Genomic DNA, 14999 nt, shown 5'->3' on the forward strand with positions numbered 1-14999 from the left:
GTGGGGGCCAGGTCGGGGGCTGCAGGAACTGCGTAGCTCAGGGGGTGGGGTCGCGGCCGCAGCCGGTGGGGGAGGGGATCACGGCGGAGGTGGGAGGGGCGGGGTTGAAGGGGATCGCGGCGGGGTCGTCAGCAACCGCGCGGGCCGGCCACATGGCCAGGACTGGCTTTCGCGGAACGAACAGTTCGGCCACAGCTCTAAAAGCTGGGAGCAAATTGCAAGCTTTTGGGTCTCTTCTACAAATGTCAATAAAAAGCCTATCTCCTACAGAGTCCCAGAATTCTCTGGTAAAGGCGGCTGACCGCTCAGCATGAGGGAATTGGAGAAAAGTCCACTCCAGGAGGCTTTTTAACTCTTTCTTAGACAAAATACTGTTATGACTACGTAAAAGATAGTTAAGTTGCTTATAGAGATCTCTATCAAGGGCAGAGTGGGATTGTCCCATATTTTAGACCTGTGTAGCTCACCTCGAGTTTGCAAAAGCAGAGACCCTCTCCTCAGGGTTCTGCAGAGGTCCCCTCAGAACTCCGGACGTCTCTCTGGACGGCTTTTCCATGCTCGGGACCTTCAGACCTCCCCCTTGGGGTGTCCAGTGCAGGCAGTGCTAGGCAGTGCTCAGTGCGCTCTCTTAATGTGGCCACGTGCCACCAGCTCACAGCTCGGGTTTGCTGCAGCTCCGCAGCAGTTCCTTGTTCGGGGCAATTCCAAGAGCTCCAAAAGCTCACTACTCACGGGCTATGGTTCTCGAGGGTAGATTGCCTCGGCAAATCCTTAAAGAGCTCGGCTTTTACATTGCCTAGCAACGACAGCCTGTGCTCACAGTGAAGAGGGGGCTATCACAGGTAATTACCGTGCATGGAGAGGTGTCGAGATGTGTGGATTCCTTTTCCAAGTCGGGCGCCAGTTGTGGGATGGGGTCACGCTCCAGCACGGTGTGGGTGGAGGGAGGCAGAGATCTCTGAAGCTTGCTCTTGGGGAAAGAGGTTTATTGGGGGTCCAGGAAGGACTGAGCCTCGTGTTCTCAGGCGTAGCACGTGGCCGGGCTTAAGAGGATGGGGGAGGGGAGAGACAAACGGAGGGTTTAGGAGAGGGGAAGCCCTAGGGGGGAAGGAAGTTCAAGAGAGGGGGAAAGGTCCAAGAGGGGGAGAGGTTCCAAGAGGGGGGAGAAGTTCTAAGAGGCCGCATGGCCTCTCAGAGCCCCTTTATTAGGGGCTCCCAGATGGGCCGGGACAAGGCATGGGCCAATGGGGTTACAGACACTGATGTTTTAGGGGCAGGTATAGAGGTGTGGGGTGAGCCACACATCTTTTGGGGGGTGGGATGGAACAGTCCATTTCGCTCCAGGATTCATCTAGGGGCAGAAGTGACATCCAGTTAGCTGAGAGAACAATCATATCTATCTATCATCTGCAACAGGACATGAGGTATGATTCTGGCATCTTCTTACAGAAGCCATGCCTGTAGCCCCTCTTCTACCAAAACCTGGCCATACAAACCTAATACAGATGAAAATCCAAAAACCTCACTGACAAAGCAAGAGCAGTGTCACCAGGGAAGACACAGAGGGGTACATCTTTTTGGAAGGAGACCACCAGCTTTACAGGTATCAGTTTCCATCTTCACCTCTCTGCTCTCATCTCTACAACAGTCTCCATAAGCAGAGTGGTTACTGTAGTGGGGAGACCAAAAAAACAACACACATTAACACAACTGAAGAGATTATTTTATTCAGAAGTTTGGTCTAAATAGTTGCTTTTTTTCTGGCAAGACTTATTGCCCTTTCAATATTGTCTAGTACCAGACAGATGTTTGGATATTAATTGTGAGAAAATTGAAACAAGTAACACAACCGAATGCTCTCAGCAGTGACAATAAAGCAGTTCAAGTTTTTTTTTTCCAGCTTTTCTGATTAATCAGGAACCCCATTTCTTAATTTCAAACTGTCACATTTCTCACCTGGGAAGGAAAGCTGGACAACTGCTTTACCTGTACCCACAGAGGCAGCAGCTGCTGATCCACCAGCTGCTGAATGTCCTTCTTAGATAAGTGTTAATTTCAGTCCCACTAACAGAAGCTGGTGAAGCTCAATACTATGGGATATGTGCAAGGCAGTTTGTCCTGGTCCTATTCATCATTCATCTCCACACCTCCTAGATACTTACCAGGTACATAATTTGTCAGTATCATTTTGTTTTAAGGAAAGGTAATTAATGTAGTTGAGAACCTCACAGACAACTCCAGGAGTTAACACTGGACCCAAATTACATGTTTTGGTCATATAAAGTTAACAACATAATAGAGACAAATGTCATCTCCTTCAGGGTCCTGATGAGCTAAAACCTCCTACTGAAAAACTTAAACTGAGGAAATGAGCCAAGTCATTTTTCCCTGCCTAAGTTCTCAATGCTCCCAGCTCCATGCCATAACACTAGTTTGGATCCCTAGGCGTGGCTTTTGCACCACTGCAGCCATCTGCCTGGAGACCTCTGGTTGTTCTGCCCAACACACAGTGTGCACGTGTGCCTATAGGAGCAGGCAGAATCCAGCAAGTTCTTAATTTGTTGAAGGCAAAGAGCATGAGAGATGGGAACCATGACACTGGCAGTTATATTGAGGATTTTGTTAGTTTTTATTCAGCAGAATCAAAATATTTAGTGAATTACTTTAAAGATTCCTCAAGACTGTTGATATTTTAAGTACTTAGAACTTCAACTATCAAAACCAACCCAAAAGCTGATTTCTAGTACTAGATGTTATTATGCAATTCTATAACAGTGTGAGAAATGGAACTAATGCAGTGACTATATCTCTTTTAAAGAAAGTGCTTGAAAGGAGCCTTCTGCATCACATTGAGTATCATTTAAAACAAAAAGAGAACTGATTTCCTAGCAGAGCATTGCCTTAAATATCCTACAAACCTGGGGGGTTAAAAATACTAAACTCCAGCTCTCTGCCTTCAGGTTCAAAAACCAACATAAGTTGCAGGTCCAGATAGAATTCACAACTTACCTGTTTCAAGGGAATTTACAGATCACTCAGCATTGAACGTTCATGTCTGGCAGAAGTGTTGGATGCATGGGTAAAGAAACCCAAGAGGAATAGGCTCTGTCTTTATGCATAGCAACAGTTTCTGAAACAGTGTTTTACTAAGTTGCAGACTAATTTCCCCCAAAAAAATAAAACTCCATTGCACTAAAGGTCAAATTTAACCAGTTAATCTGGACTATGACACAATCAAGTAATTCAGTACAAGCAGACACCATGAAAGCAGCTTCAAAGAACCAAAGCATCCTAATTTCAGAACTAACAATGTTCTGTTCAACTCCAGTGCAAAGTTGAGTGGGAGAAACTACCCCATCTCTACCTATGTACAATTCCAGTAGAGACTGGACAGTCTAAACTCTCTGTGGCCAAGCTGGAAAAAAAGAAACTTAGGAAAGGACACTTTAAAATTTTAATTTAAAAAAGAAAGTTGGCTCTCAGTGGAAAGAGAAATGCTGGAGTGATGCACATGGGCGGGCTTGCTCAGACATTCTCCCTTATATGCAAAAAAGCCAAACTCCTTGCTGAGATTAGGTCACCCTGGTCTTGCTCTGTTGCATGATGAGAATCCAGGACTGTGTTTTCAGCTGGCTCCTGCACGGGCCATCAAATCTTCCAAAGCCTTCTGTTGATCATTGTTATGTAGTAATAAGACCTCCTTAATGTCTTTTAGTTCAAAGCCCATTTCTTTAAATTGACTCATTAGTTGGAGAAGCTCTGTCATCTGAAAGACACAGATAGTCCATTATTTGCAAGAGAAAAGAGGATCGGTGCTCAGTGGAGGTTTAGCACATAGACACTCTTCAGTGACTGGGCACCCCACAGGGTGGATTTCTACACCCCAAGTACAGCCCATTCCAATGGTTGGAGAAAGTCTGCTCACACTACAGTTGGCAGAGCTCTGGGTGCAGTAGCCCACAGAGCCTCACCTTCAGTCCCCTGGGTTTGCAGGCCTGCATTTCCAAAATCCTCTTCATCAAAGGGCACCAAAATACGGTCTGCGGGGGTGTCTCTCCCAGTAGGAAATTTATCAGCCTGGCTTAACAGACTCTGATTAATGTCACCTTGCACTCCCACATCTACCAACTACTGTTGCATCTGAATTTTTTAAAAGTTACATTGACTTTGGGAACAGCACAATAGCCCTTGTTATCAAATGACTCTTCAGATCTAGGACAAACTTGTGGGATTAGCACAAATCCTCTTGGACACACTGTTTACAATACTACCAACATAAACCACAAATCCTCCCCTAATTAAAAAGAAAAATAAAGTAACAAGAAGTGAATGACTGATCAGACTTTTATGAATCCTCTATGATTTACAGGACCTCTGCTCCACTTTGGGGGAAGGGATGCCAAATGATGACAAAATCAAACCAAAATCAAGTTGGTTGAGATGGGCGATCAGGAGATTAGCCATTTCCAGTTTTGGGGTTAAGCCAGTAGCAAATTCATTTACTGAACTACATCACTGCTCCCATCTTCACACTGTTGTTCCTCTGTTTGCAAGCTCATCATAGAGTCCAAGAAAGGCAAGAAGGCATAAATATGACGTCAGTAGCGGCTGACATCATCTACCTGGACTTGTGAAAGCATTTGACACTGTCCCACATGGCATCCTTGTCTCCAAACTGGAGAGATATGGATTTGAATGGTGGACCACACAGTGCATAAGGAATTGGCTGGACAGTCGTACTCAAAGAGTTGCAGTCAAGGGCTCAATGTCCAAGTGGAGACCAGTGATGAGTGGTGTCTTAAGGGGTTGGTATTGGGACCGGTGCTGTTTAACTTCTTTGTTGGTGGCATGGACAGGGATGAGACCAAGCTGTGTGGTGCAGTTGACACACTGGAGGGAAGGGATGCCATCCAGAGGGACCTTGACAGGTGGGCCTGTACAAACCTCACCAAGTTCAACAAGTCCAAGTGCAAGGTCCTGAACCTGGGTCAGAGCAAACACTGGGATCAATCCAGGCTGGGGGATAAATATATTGAGATCAGCTCTGCTGAGAAGGACTTGGGGATGCTAGTATATGAGAGGCTGGACATAACCCAGCAATGTGCACTTGCACCCCAGAAAGCCAAGTGTATCCTGGGTTGCATCAAAAGTAGTGTGAGCAGCAGGTCAAGGGAGGTGATTCTCCCCCTCTGCTCTGGTGAGACTCCATCCGGAGTACTGCATCCACATCTAGGGTCCTAAGCACAAGAAAGATGTGGACCTGTTGGAACGAGTCCAGAGAAGGCCATGAAAATAATCAGAGGAATGGAGCATCTCTCCTATGAAGACAGGTTGAAAGAGTTGGGATTGCTCAGCCTTGAAAAGATAAGGCTCTGGGGAAACTTTGTTGCAGCATTCAAGTATCTAAAGGGGCTACAAGAGAGCAGGAAAATTATTATTTACAAGGGCATGGAGTGATAGGACAAGGGGGGGATGGCTTTCAGCTGAAAGAGGGTAGGTTTGTGTTAGATATTAGGAAGAAATGTTTTACTGTGAAGGTGATCAGACACTGGAACAGGTTGCCAAGAAAAGCTGGGGCTTTGAGCACCTTCCAGGTATCCCTGCCTATGGGGGAAGAGGGAGTGGTTTGAACTAGATGATCTTTATGGCCCCTTCCAACCCAAACCATTCTATTATTCTATGTCTGGGGGGCTGGGTTGCACCTCTAAAGATTTCATAAAATAATTGGGCACACAACAGACAGCCAAAATTTAAAAGATCCTGCTTGTCTTCTGAGCTGGCTACTTGCTCCTGTCTCTGTACTTTTGGTGTTTGTAAAACAGCCAAACAATTAAAAAAATTCACAGCCAGGGGAGGCTGGCAGGTTTTGAAAGATAATTTGCTGCTTCTGAAATTAACTGTTTCTGTACCAAGCACCTCACCCACAAGAGAACTCTGGGTTCAAAACATTGCAACCAGAACAAGCAGGGTCTTGAAAAAATCCTATCTCCATAAAAATGCATGCAAGTGAGAATGATAAAGGAACATGGCATAATTCTAATGCTTTAACACATAGTCACTTTATCACAACAGGAATGCCCTTCAGCAGTCAGTTTTGGAAACAAGGTGGCATTACCACAAAAGCCAGAATTACATCAGCCAGAGGAACTGCACATTCTCTCTATTCCTGCACACATTGTGTCCTCACCTTCTCCTCTGAACACTGGTACATTTCCAAAGCTGCTTCAACAAGAAGTGGATCAAAGCCCTTCTCACAAAGCTGTCCATGTACAAACAGGTAATCCAAAACCTGTGGGGAATGAAGAAAAGAAACTAAGCTTGCAGAGCAGCATCTGCAGCACATGGCTGAATACCATCTTTTTATATGCAGAGGGGCTCAGCATGACTTTACCCCGGGCTTCACCAGGGACTCAGATAAAATTCTTCCTAGTAGATCTGAGACAGTCTTTATGCAAGAACTTGTTCAGAGAAAGCAGATGAGCCCTTTTGTCCTCCTGTGTTCTCCCACCAGCTCTGAACATCATTTGCTCTAGTCAGAACAGTCTCACAAGCCAATTTTTAGAAGTTTAACTGTGCTTTTTATACTACAAGTTTTTAAGATGAAACTGTAGATTTAACAGTCAAGATGTCTCAGCTTTTAGCTTCCTCTCAGCCAGTCACAAGAGCTAATGCAATCTGAAAGGATTCAGCCTTTAAAGATCAATTCAGCATACTAGTGAGTGACCTGCAAATCCCAGCTCACATGCACAGAAACCACTGCCAAATTTCTTATCTGTCCTCAATTCTGAGAGGTGAGGGAAATGTCTGATAGGTAATGCTAGGTCCACAAAAGAACACAGCTTGCAAATACAGCAGGATTTAAAACCACCATACTAAGAGACATTTTTTTCATTTGATACTACAGTTCACTCCAGCACACAGCTTAAATCACTCTCGATATGTAAGTAGTGGGCAAGCAGATCATCTCCGCAAGGAGTCACTGGGACGCTCCTCTCCCCAGGCAACAGGTACAGTCCTGCCAGGCAATGCTCTGCACACAGTTCCCCAAGGGTTTCCCACACAGAAAGTTTGGCCACACTCTTCATGCTTTAAAATGTTTGAAGTGGATCCAAGACACAGAGCCACACTACATTCTGCAGCACTTAATGTTCAATGACCCGGTTTTAGCAAGTGTTTGAGGCAACACATGAGGCAGGAAGCAACACAGCACACAAAAAAAAGTTGGTCAATGGTGCCTTGCAAGAGGCTTTCAGGGATGTTGTAAGCCTGCAGGGGCAAAATCTCTCTTCAAGTAGAGACATCAGCATTGCAACCCATGCTCAGAACAAGGGAAGTTGGCTGTTTTTTGTCACATGGCACTAAGCATGGCATAGAGCCATGCTAAGCTTACTTTGGATGGTTTTGTGGCTTCTGGGAAGGCCTAGTACCTCTCCCAGCTTGACATGGAGCTAAGGGTCCATCCCAAGCTCAGTGCAGCTCTTACCCAGCACCCACAGGTGTGGTTGACTCAGTTTCTCATCAGAAACAAGCATGGACACTCTTTTCTTTGGTTTTGGGAGCCTTTATTACCAGATGACAACTTCTCTAGTGGTTAAATTCACAGCAGTTACAGGCTGCAACCCCTTGTTAGAATAAATATATTCCCCCTATACATTTTGCAAACCTAGGTTTGTTTCTCAGCAGAATCAGCATCCGATCAAGGGTTTCTTCCCCACTGCACAAGCTCTTACCTGGTCTATGTTCTGCCCCTTCTTCTTCATGGCTTTCACGACATCCTCAGGCGCATATCCCATGTTGACAACTGTCTCTATGCACTGCCTCTCACTAGCAGAGAGGGCCTGCTGTAGTTCAGAAGCGGGGTCACCTGACTGCTTTGTGCAGCTGATATTATTAGGCACTTTAGACACTGGGAAATTTTGGTGTGTTACCTAAAGGGGAAAATCCAGAGGCTGTGATGATCATCTGCATCCCCTCATCCTTTTTCTGGCTAGTGCAGAACCAGGATACCCCATATAATTAATCCAGGAGGCTTTCTAGATTGCCCTTGGGAAGTTACTGTTCGGATGAAACCAAGCAGGGCACAGTCTGATTCCCACCATACTTTTTTAACCGTCACAACAGCAACCAACAACTCAGATTCTTTCCAATATATCCTCTCCCACCAGTGGATGAAAACCTTTCAGTGCCCAACCATATGATATAGCCAAATCCTGTACCTTAGCAGAAGCATGCAGATTGCTTCCTTTACCCTCAGTTTACTCATCACCTACGATTTTCTGTACTCAAAGGAACACTACTTCTGGAGATTTTCAGAAACATAATCCAATGCAAGCACACAGGTATTTGGGAACTTACCGTAAGTGGTTTTGTTTCCTTGTAGTCTGAGTGCACCTGTTGGACAACACATAAATAAGATTAATATAAACATTATGCACCAGTGAAGAGAATTTACTACAGCTGGGGAGGAAGGGTTTTATGGTAGAGATATGGGAATAAGTCTACAATACTAGGGAGACTTGTGGTCTGATCAGGTTTCCACATGTGAGATGCAGACATTACACACTTATGTGAAGTTATAGAATAGACACCATAAGGATAATTTCTTCTTTCAGCTCTCTATAAAAACAGATTATATGGCAAGAAGGATGTGTCCTCTCTCATAATAATTGTAAGCTTTTTTATTCTGTCACTGTGACTTCTATGTGTTCAAAAAGCTCAGTGTAACACGCCAGCTGAATGATAGTGATAATTTTAAAATCATTGCCTAGAGATTTCCCTTAATTTTTTTTACTGTGAGGAGTAAGAGAAATGCATACCTCTTTTCTACTCTCAAAGCACTTCATTCCATACACCTGTGATGGATGCACTTAACCCCCTTAACTAAACCTGCAGTAGTTTGATACAGGCTCCAAAGGAGGTAAAAGTCTGAGCTGTAGTTCTATGAAACACAAAGGAGCAGAGAGCATTGATGCATATGAGCTTGGAATATGATTGTGCAATTAACACATGAATTGTATGTGATTTTTCCAAGATGCATTTATCAAGAACCAAAGAAAGTTGTGTGTTTAAGAAGTTTCATGTATACTTTTCCCATCATATGCAATTTGACAACAAGCCAACCACTTTATCTCATAAATATGACAGTCTAAGTGAGCCACCTTTGAGCTCTCCCTGCTAGGCAGCGTGGCTGCAGCGCGGTTGTCTCCTCTTGAGCTGGGACGCCTCTCAAGGTTGCTTCTGGAGGCAAAGACACTTTTTATCAACAACAGATCTTTGGATGAGTCCAATTTGAGTTCTCTCTAAATTGCAAATGGACTGCACACCGGTAACTCTCCCCTTGAGCTGGGATGTCTCTCAGTTTTTGAGATTCGTTACCTGAGGTGGAGATACCCTTTATTTCACAACAGATCCTTGGTAAGTCACTGATAGCATGCTGAATTAATACTAATGAAATCCATGTAGCTAATTCCATTAGACATAAACCATTTTCCAAACCTGATACTAAAATTGCACCTAGTTGCACCTAAGCTCTGTCAGGAGTTTAGAAACCAAGGGGGTCCACTATGAACCTTGTGAGTCAACAGGAGGGTGTCTCTTACCCTTTTGCATCTTTGGTCTCTGTGTAAATGATTCTAAATAAATTCTAACTTGATTTTCTTTTGTATGTTTCATCCATGTAGTAAGTAATAGAGTGAACCTTGCCATCAAACTTTGTTAAATCACACTTTTATAAATTCATATTGAATCCACTTTTGCTAATACTTTTGATGGTGATTCTTTAAGTGACCTAAATCACTTATCCATAGCACCACCATATATGAGCAAAATGGTACACTGTCTAAAAAGAGCATGCAATTTTTCTACCAGTGCCCAAAACTTGGTCCCATTCTCAGTACACCAACAAGGCTGGATAATGTTCCTTGCTGTACACCTGCTCCATTTCTGCAGAACCAGGCTGCCAGAGGGCAGAACCAACCCTCTACTTTATATTACTTTACCCAAGATAACAGCAGTACAAAGTCAGAACTCTGCCCTTTTCAATTAATCAATTTCAAAGTCTTCCTGCATTTTAAATCAAATTTTAAATCAAATTTTAAATCAAATTTTAAAAGACTGCAAAAAATCACTTTGGACCAAGGGCCTATGTTTATTGCCTTTCCTTAATATCTTTTTAAGACAACATAGATTGTTTGAAAGCTTGTCTACATCTTTCAGAAAAGCCTTCTTTGGACCCAAACTGAAAAAAACAAGAAAACAAACAAAATCCCCAAACAAATAAAAAAAACACCACAACAACAACAAAAAAATCCTATTAATAGAAAAACAATTTTGAGACAATATGTTAGGATTTTGGCAAATTCCATCTATTGGGGAAGAAAAGGGGGGGGAAGAGGACTTGTTCTGCATTTCTACCTATTTTTATCTCTGGGGTAATAATTTATCTTCTAGGACACAAAGCCCAATAAATCATGTTTGGTCTGATGGACTGGTTTGTGCAAGAACCTCTCCTCATGGTGGTAGAGGGGTTCAAAGCTCTTCACACACCCCCTTCCTCCAGATATTTTTGCCAAAGCAAAAAGCACTAGAATATGGGATACACTGAAGTGGGGTTCTAGAGTAGCTCTGAAATCAGCTGGTTATCAAACTGAAGGATGATGCTTTGTTATCAGTGCTGCAGCCAGGAAAACCAATACTGCTTCTTAGACTAGACATTCAATAGTCCAGGACCAACTCCTCTTTCTCAATGTATTTGAGCTTAACAACCTGTGTTTGAAGTCAGTGATTTCCAGTGGAGGAGGGAAACAGCTAAAGGAATTTCAGGGGACAAAGCTAGGACTGGTCATTCAGCAGTCATGCCCCCTTACATCCCAAACTTGCATTTCAATGCCTTTCAAGAAGCAAACATACATTGCTTTCAGTATGTACTTGTACACTGTGCCTACTTTTAGGGACTTTATAGGCAGGGAGTCCTGTCTGCAGCTGGTGTGCCTGCATACATCATATATTCTGAATGGTCTACCAGGAGCTCCCCATTCTTCAGCAACCAGATTTCTTTAAATGCATCATACTAATTAGGTCTCTGATCAGCTTTGTTTAATTCCAACCTGCTGACTTCACTAATTATTTCTCCCCTCTGCCATTGCTGCAAAAAGCAAACTAGTGAGCTTCAAAAATAAACCCCAAGTAAAACCAAACAACCAAGACAAAAAAAAAAAAAAAAAAAAAAAAAAAGCCACCATAAACACACTGAGGAGAGGGGACCACCCAGAACAGAATCAATGCAGTCTCAGTCTCAGAGAAATCACAAATTTATTTCCATCCAAAGAACCCTAGATCAAATTCACTGGTAAAGCATAAACTCCAGTGGGAACTCCAAATCCAAAGTTACAATGTCTAGTCTTCTAAGAAGAAAAATTCTATATAAAAACCACTGTGAAATACACTGGGACATATAATTGTTCTGAGCCTTTCTAAAAAGGACAGGCTTATCCTTGTGTAACCTTGAAGGAAGACATGCCCTTTCTGCTCCCAGTCACAGAGATGACTGCAACTTCCTTCTATAATTTTCACATTCTGGGGACTTTTGTTACATTTAGTTCAATTAGAATTTCAAAATTTTGTTGCATTTACAAATCATGTCCAAGGAAGAACTAGACATGACACTCAGTACTCTGGTCTAGTTGACAAGGTGGTGATTGGCCAAAGGTTAGACTCAATGATCTTAAAGGTCTTTTCCAACCTAAATGATTCTGTGATTCAATTTCTTGCAACTCAGCTGTCCTTTTCCAGCCACTGGGACCATATTGTGGAAATATGAAACAAGTACATTCTGAAGTCTAGTTCTGTTGGCATACCTATTTCTTGGTTTGCTACTTCCAGAGTAGAAACAGTTTCAAATTAAGATCTTTATTGATCCTCCTAATAAGACTATTTTTGTTTGTTTATCAGTTTGTATCTTTCCTTACAGCATTCTTGAGAATATACCTTTGCTCTTAGTGCTCTTAGTCTTTAATAAATTCTAATCCAGCATAGCAATTTCAATAGTCAAGAGTGAAAATGTGGTCATCTAGTTGTAAGTGATCTTTCATATTAACCCCTAGAGATGTGTCATACTTCAAGTTTTAACCTCTGAGCTACATATGATGATAGTCACCTCTCAAACCTGTGATCTGTAACAGTGAGCAGTTGCTCAGCATGCTACTGTTTCTGCCAAAGTTCACTGTATTAAATTTTTTCTAGTAATCAATAAACATTTGTTCTCCTGTGCCAAAAAATATACTAGTTGTCAGAATGCATTTACCTAAGTCTGAAAAGAGATGAGAAGAGAGCAGCAGTGTCACTTGTTTCAGAGCACATGGTGTCACAAAACCCTGTAGTATGTCAGGTAAGGCCACAGAACCACTGAAACATCATTTATATTGGACAGAAGCAGCCAGATTATTTTAGAGCCAACTAGAGGATTTGACCATACAGCTTTCACTAGGCTTCATGAATACTGGTATTCAGATCTTAGGTTCTTTGGGGGAAAAAAATAACAAGCTTACTGATATGCTGATTTTGGCTGGTGTTGTTAGCTTTTTTCACAGTACCTAGTATAAGGTTGTGTGATGGAAAGACTGTTGATAACATAGAGGGAGTTTTTATTATTATTGTTGAGCAGGGTTTGCACAGTGCCAAAGCCTTTTCTGCTTCTTGTACTGCCCTGCCAGTGGGGAGGGTGGGGATGCACAAGAAGTTGTGAGAAGACACAGCTAGGACATCTGACCACAACTGACAAAAGGGATATTCCATACCCTATGACATCATGCTCAGTATATAAAGACAGGAGAAGAAGGAGAAAAGGGGGAGACATTTGGGGTGATGGCATTTATATTCCCAATTGTTATGTGTCATTTCACAGTTGTAAAATAGCTGAACACCTGCCTGACCATGGGAAGTAGTGAATTAATTCTTTGTGTTGCTTGGCTTGTGCACACAGCTTTTGTTTTCCCTAGTAAACTGCCTATCTCAACTCACAAGTTTTCTAGCTTTTACCCTTCCAATTCTCTCCACAATCCCGCTGGCAGGGGAATGAGCAAATGGCTGTGTGGGGCTTGGTTACTGGTTGGGGTTAAACCACAACAGTCCTATTTGGCACTCAACATGGGGATCAAAGGGTTCAAGATAACAGATTTGATTGGAATGTGCTAGAATAAATGTATAGCTGTTAGTGCTGTTTATTAATTAGCAGGCTCCTGTGCTTGCCATGAGCTTGCTTGCCTGACTATATTAGAGTCAAGTGCTCACTAGTGGCTGGTTTTTGCTTCCTCTGCTTGCTGTAGTGCTGTGTGGCTCATCACCTCACTGTATTGTGCCTGGAGATGTTTAGATAACAGCAATGGCGATGTGCCTGGGCTGGCAGATCGCCAGAGCACTGCTGCTGTAATGGACAAGATGGAACTCCAGTGTGAACTCGAGTTGAAGGGACTGTGACCTATGGATGAGTTCACACAGGAGCATAGATCCACCTGCAGCCTGTGGAGGAGCCTCACACAGGAGCATGTGGATACCCAAAGGAGACTGATCCCATGAAAAGCCAAGCACTGGAGCAGGCTCCTGGCAGCACCTGTGGAGAGAAGAGCCCATACTGGAGCAGGTTTGCTCACAGGATTTGTGAGCTCATGAGGGACCTACACTGGAGCAGTTTGTGAAGAACTGAAGCCCATGGGAAGGACCCATATTGGAGAAGTTTGTGGAGGACTATTTCCCATGGGAGGAACCCCATGCTGGAGCAGGGGAAACAAGGATTCTTTGCAGTCCATGGTGAAGACCATGGTGAGGAAGCTGTCCCCCTGCAGCCATGGAGGACTATGATGGGGACTAATAATGGTGGACTCTAACAGGAAACCCCTTGTTGTAGCCAGGCTGGAAACAAGGGGAATTCATTGCAATGTTAAATGCTATAACCTGGCCCAAAAGGACCAGGGGTGGAGATTGTAATGGATATACTTTTAAATTGTTGCTAGACATTATTTGAGTTGTATGTTACAGGAATTACTATAACAGTGTCATGGTTTAAGCCCAGCTGGAAATTAAACACCATGCAGCCACTTGCCCAACCTCCCCTCTCTCCCATTCGGCACCAGTGGAATGGGGAAAAGAATCAAGGTAAAATTTTTAAGTTGAGAAAAGAACAGTTTAATTATTGAAAATAAAGTTAAATACAGAAATAATGGCAAATTATGATAATGATAATAAAAAGGGGAAAAAACAAGTGATGCAAAATGCAATTACTCAACACCTGCTGACCAATGCCAGACAACCCCCCCCCCTTCCTTCCTGAACCGAGATTGGCCACCCTTCTGGGTAACTCCCCGCAGTTTATATACTGAGCATGACATTCTAAGGTTTGGAATATCCCTTTGGTCAGTTTGAGTTACCTGTCCCAGCTATGCTCCCTCCCAATTTCTTTTGCAAATCTCCTTACTGGTAGAGCATGAGACAAGGAAAAAAGAAGTCCTTGACTAAGGATAAACATGACTTAGCAAAATAGCAATAAACTAAAATATTGCTGTGTTATCAACACCAATCTCATTCTGAATCCAAAACACAGCACTGTAACAGCTATTGAGAAGAAATTAACTCTACTCCAGCTGAAACCAGGACAAACAGGAACCACATGAACCAATGGAGGAGAGAAGCCTTAAAAACAGCAGTGCACTGACCTGCAGACTAAGGGAATGATATCTGTGTATTATATCAAAGAATGGGAAGGAGTGGGGTGGTTAATGAGCTTGTATTGGATAGTGTAGGACCTGCACATTATGTAAATACTGTGTAATTGTCTTAGGATAGAAATGTAAGATGTGGCTGGGGGTGTGTATTCTATTGCTATCTGTTAGAGGTAGGGCAGTTATCTTCTGTTAATTGGGCCACCTGTTAAAACCAGGTGGGGCAGTTTTCTTTATCTTGTTTACAACCAATCCTTCCTCCAAAACATATCTTCTGTTAATGGGCCA

The 14999-nt window shown here is 43.1% G+C and overlaps 1 protein-coding gene across 2 annotated transcripts in view; it reads right to left on the minus strand.

Annotated features, from left to right (window-relative positions):
- Positions 1 to 1711: 1711 nt before the first annotated feature.
- LOC146763174 (ubiquitin-associated protein 1-like) overlaps positions 1712 to 14999 on the minus strand; it is a 112944-nt gene continuing 99656 nt past the window's right edge. For both annotated transcript variants that reach the window (XM_085571328.1, XM_085571329.1), the window contains exons 5-8: positions 8356 to 8391; positions 7731 to 7928; positions 6188 to 6289; positions 1712 to 3766 (exon numbers count right to left, since the gene is read on the minus strand). In XM_085571328.1, the coding sequence (XP_085427454.1) occupies positions 3626 to 3766; positions 6188 to 6289; positions 7731 to 7928; positions 8356 to 8391 (477 nt within the window). In that variant the 3' untranslated portion in view covers positions 1712 to 3625. The remainder of the gene's footprint in view (positions 3767 to 6187; positions 6290 to 7730; positions 7929 to 8355; positions 8392 to 14999) is intronic.

This window comes from Lonchura striata, chromosome W (genome assembly GCF_050655825.1).
Source record: "Lonchura striata isolate lonStrDom1 chromosome W, ASM5065582v1, whole genome shotgun sequence".
Classification (NCBI taxonomy): domain Eukaryota; kingdom Metazoa; phylum Chordata; class Aves; order Passeriformes; family Estrildidae; genus Lonchura; species Lonchura striata.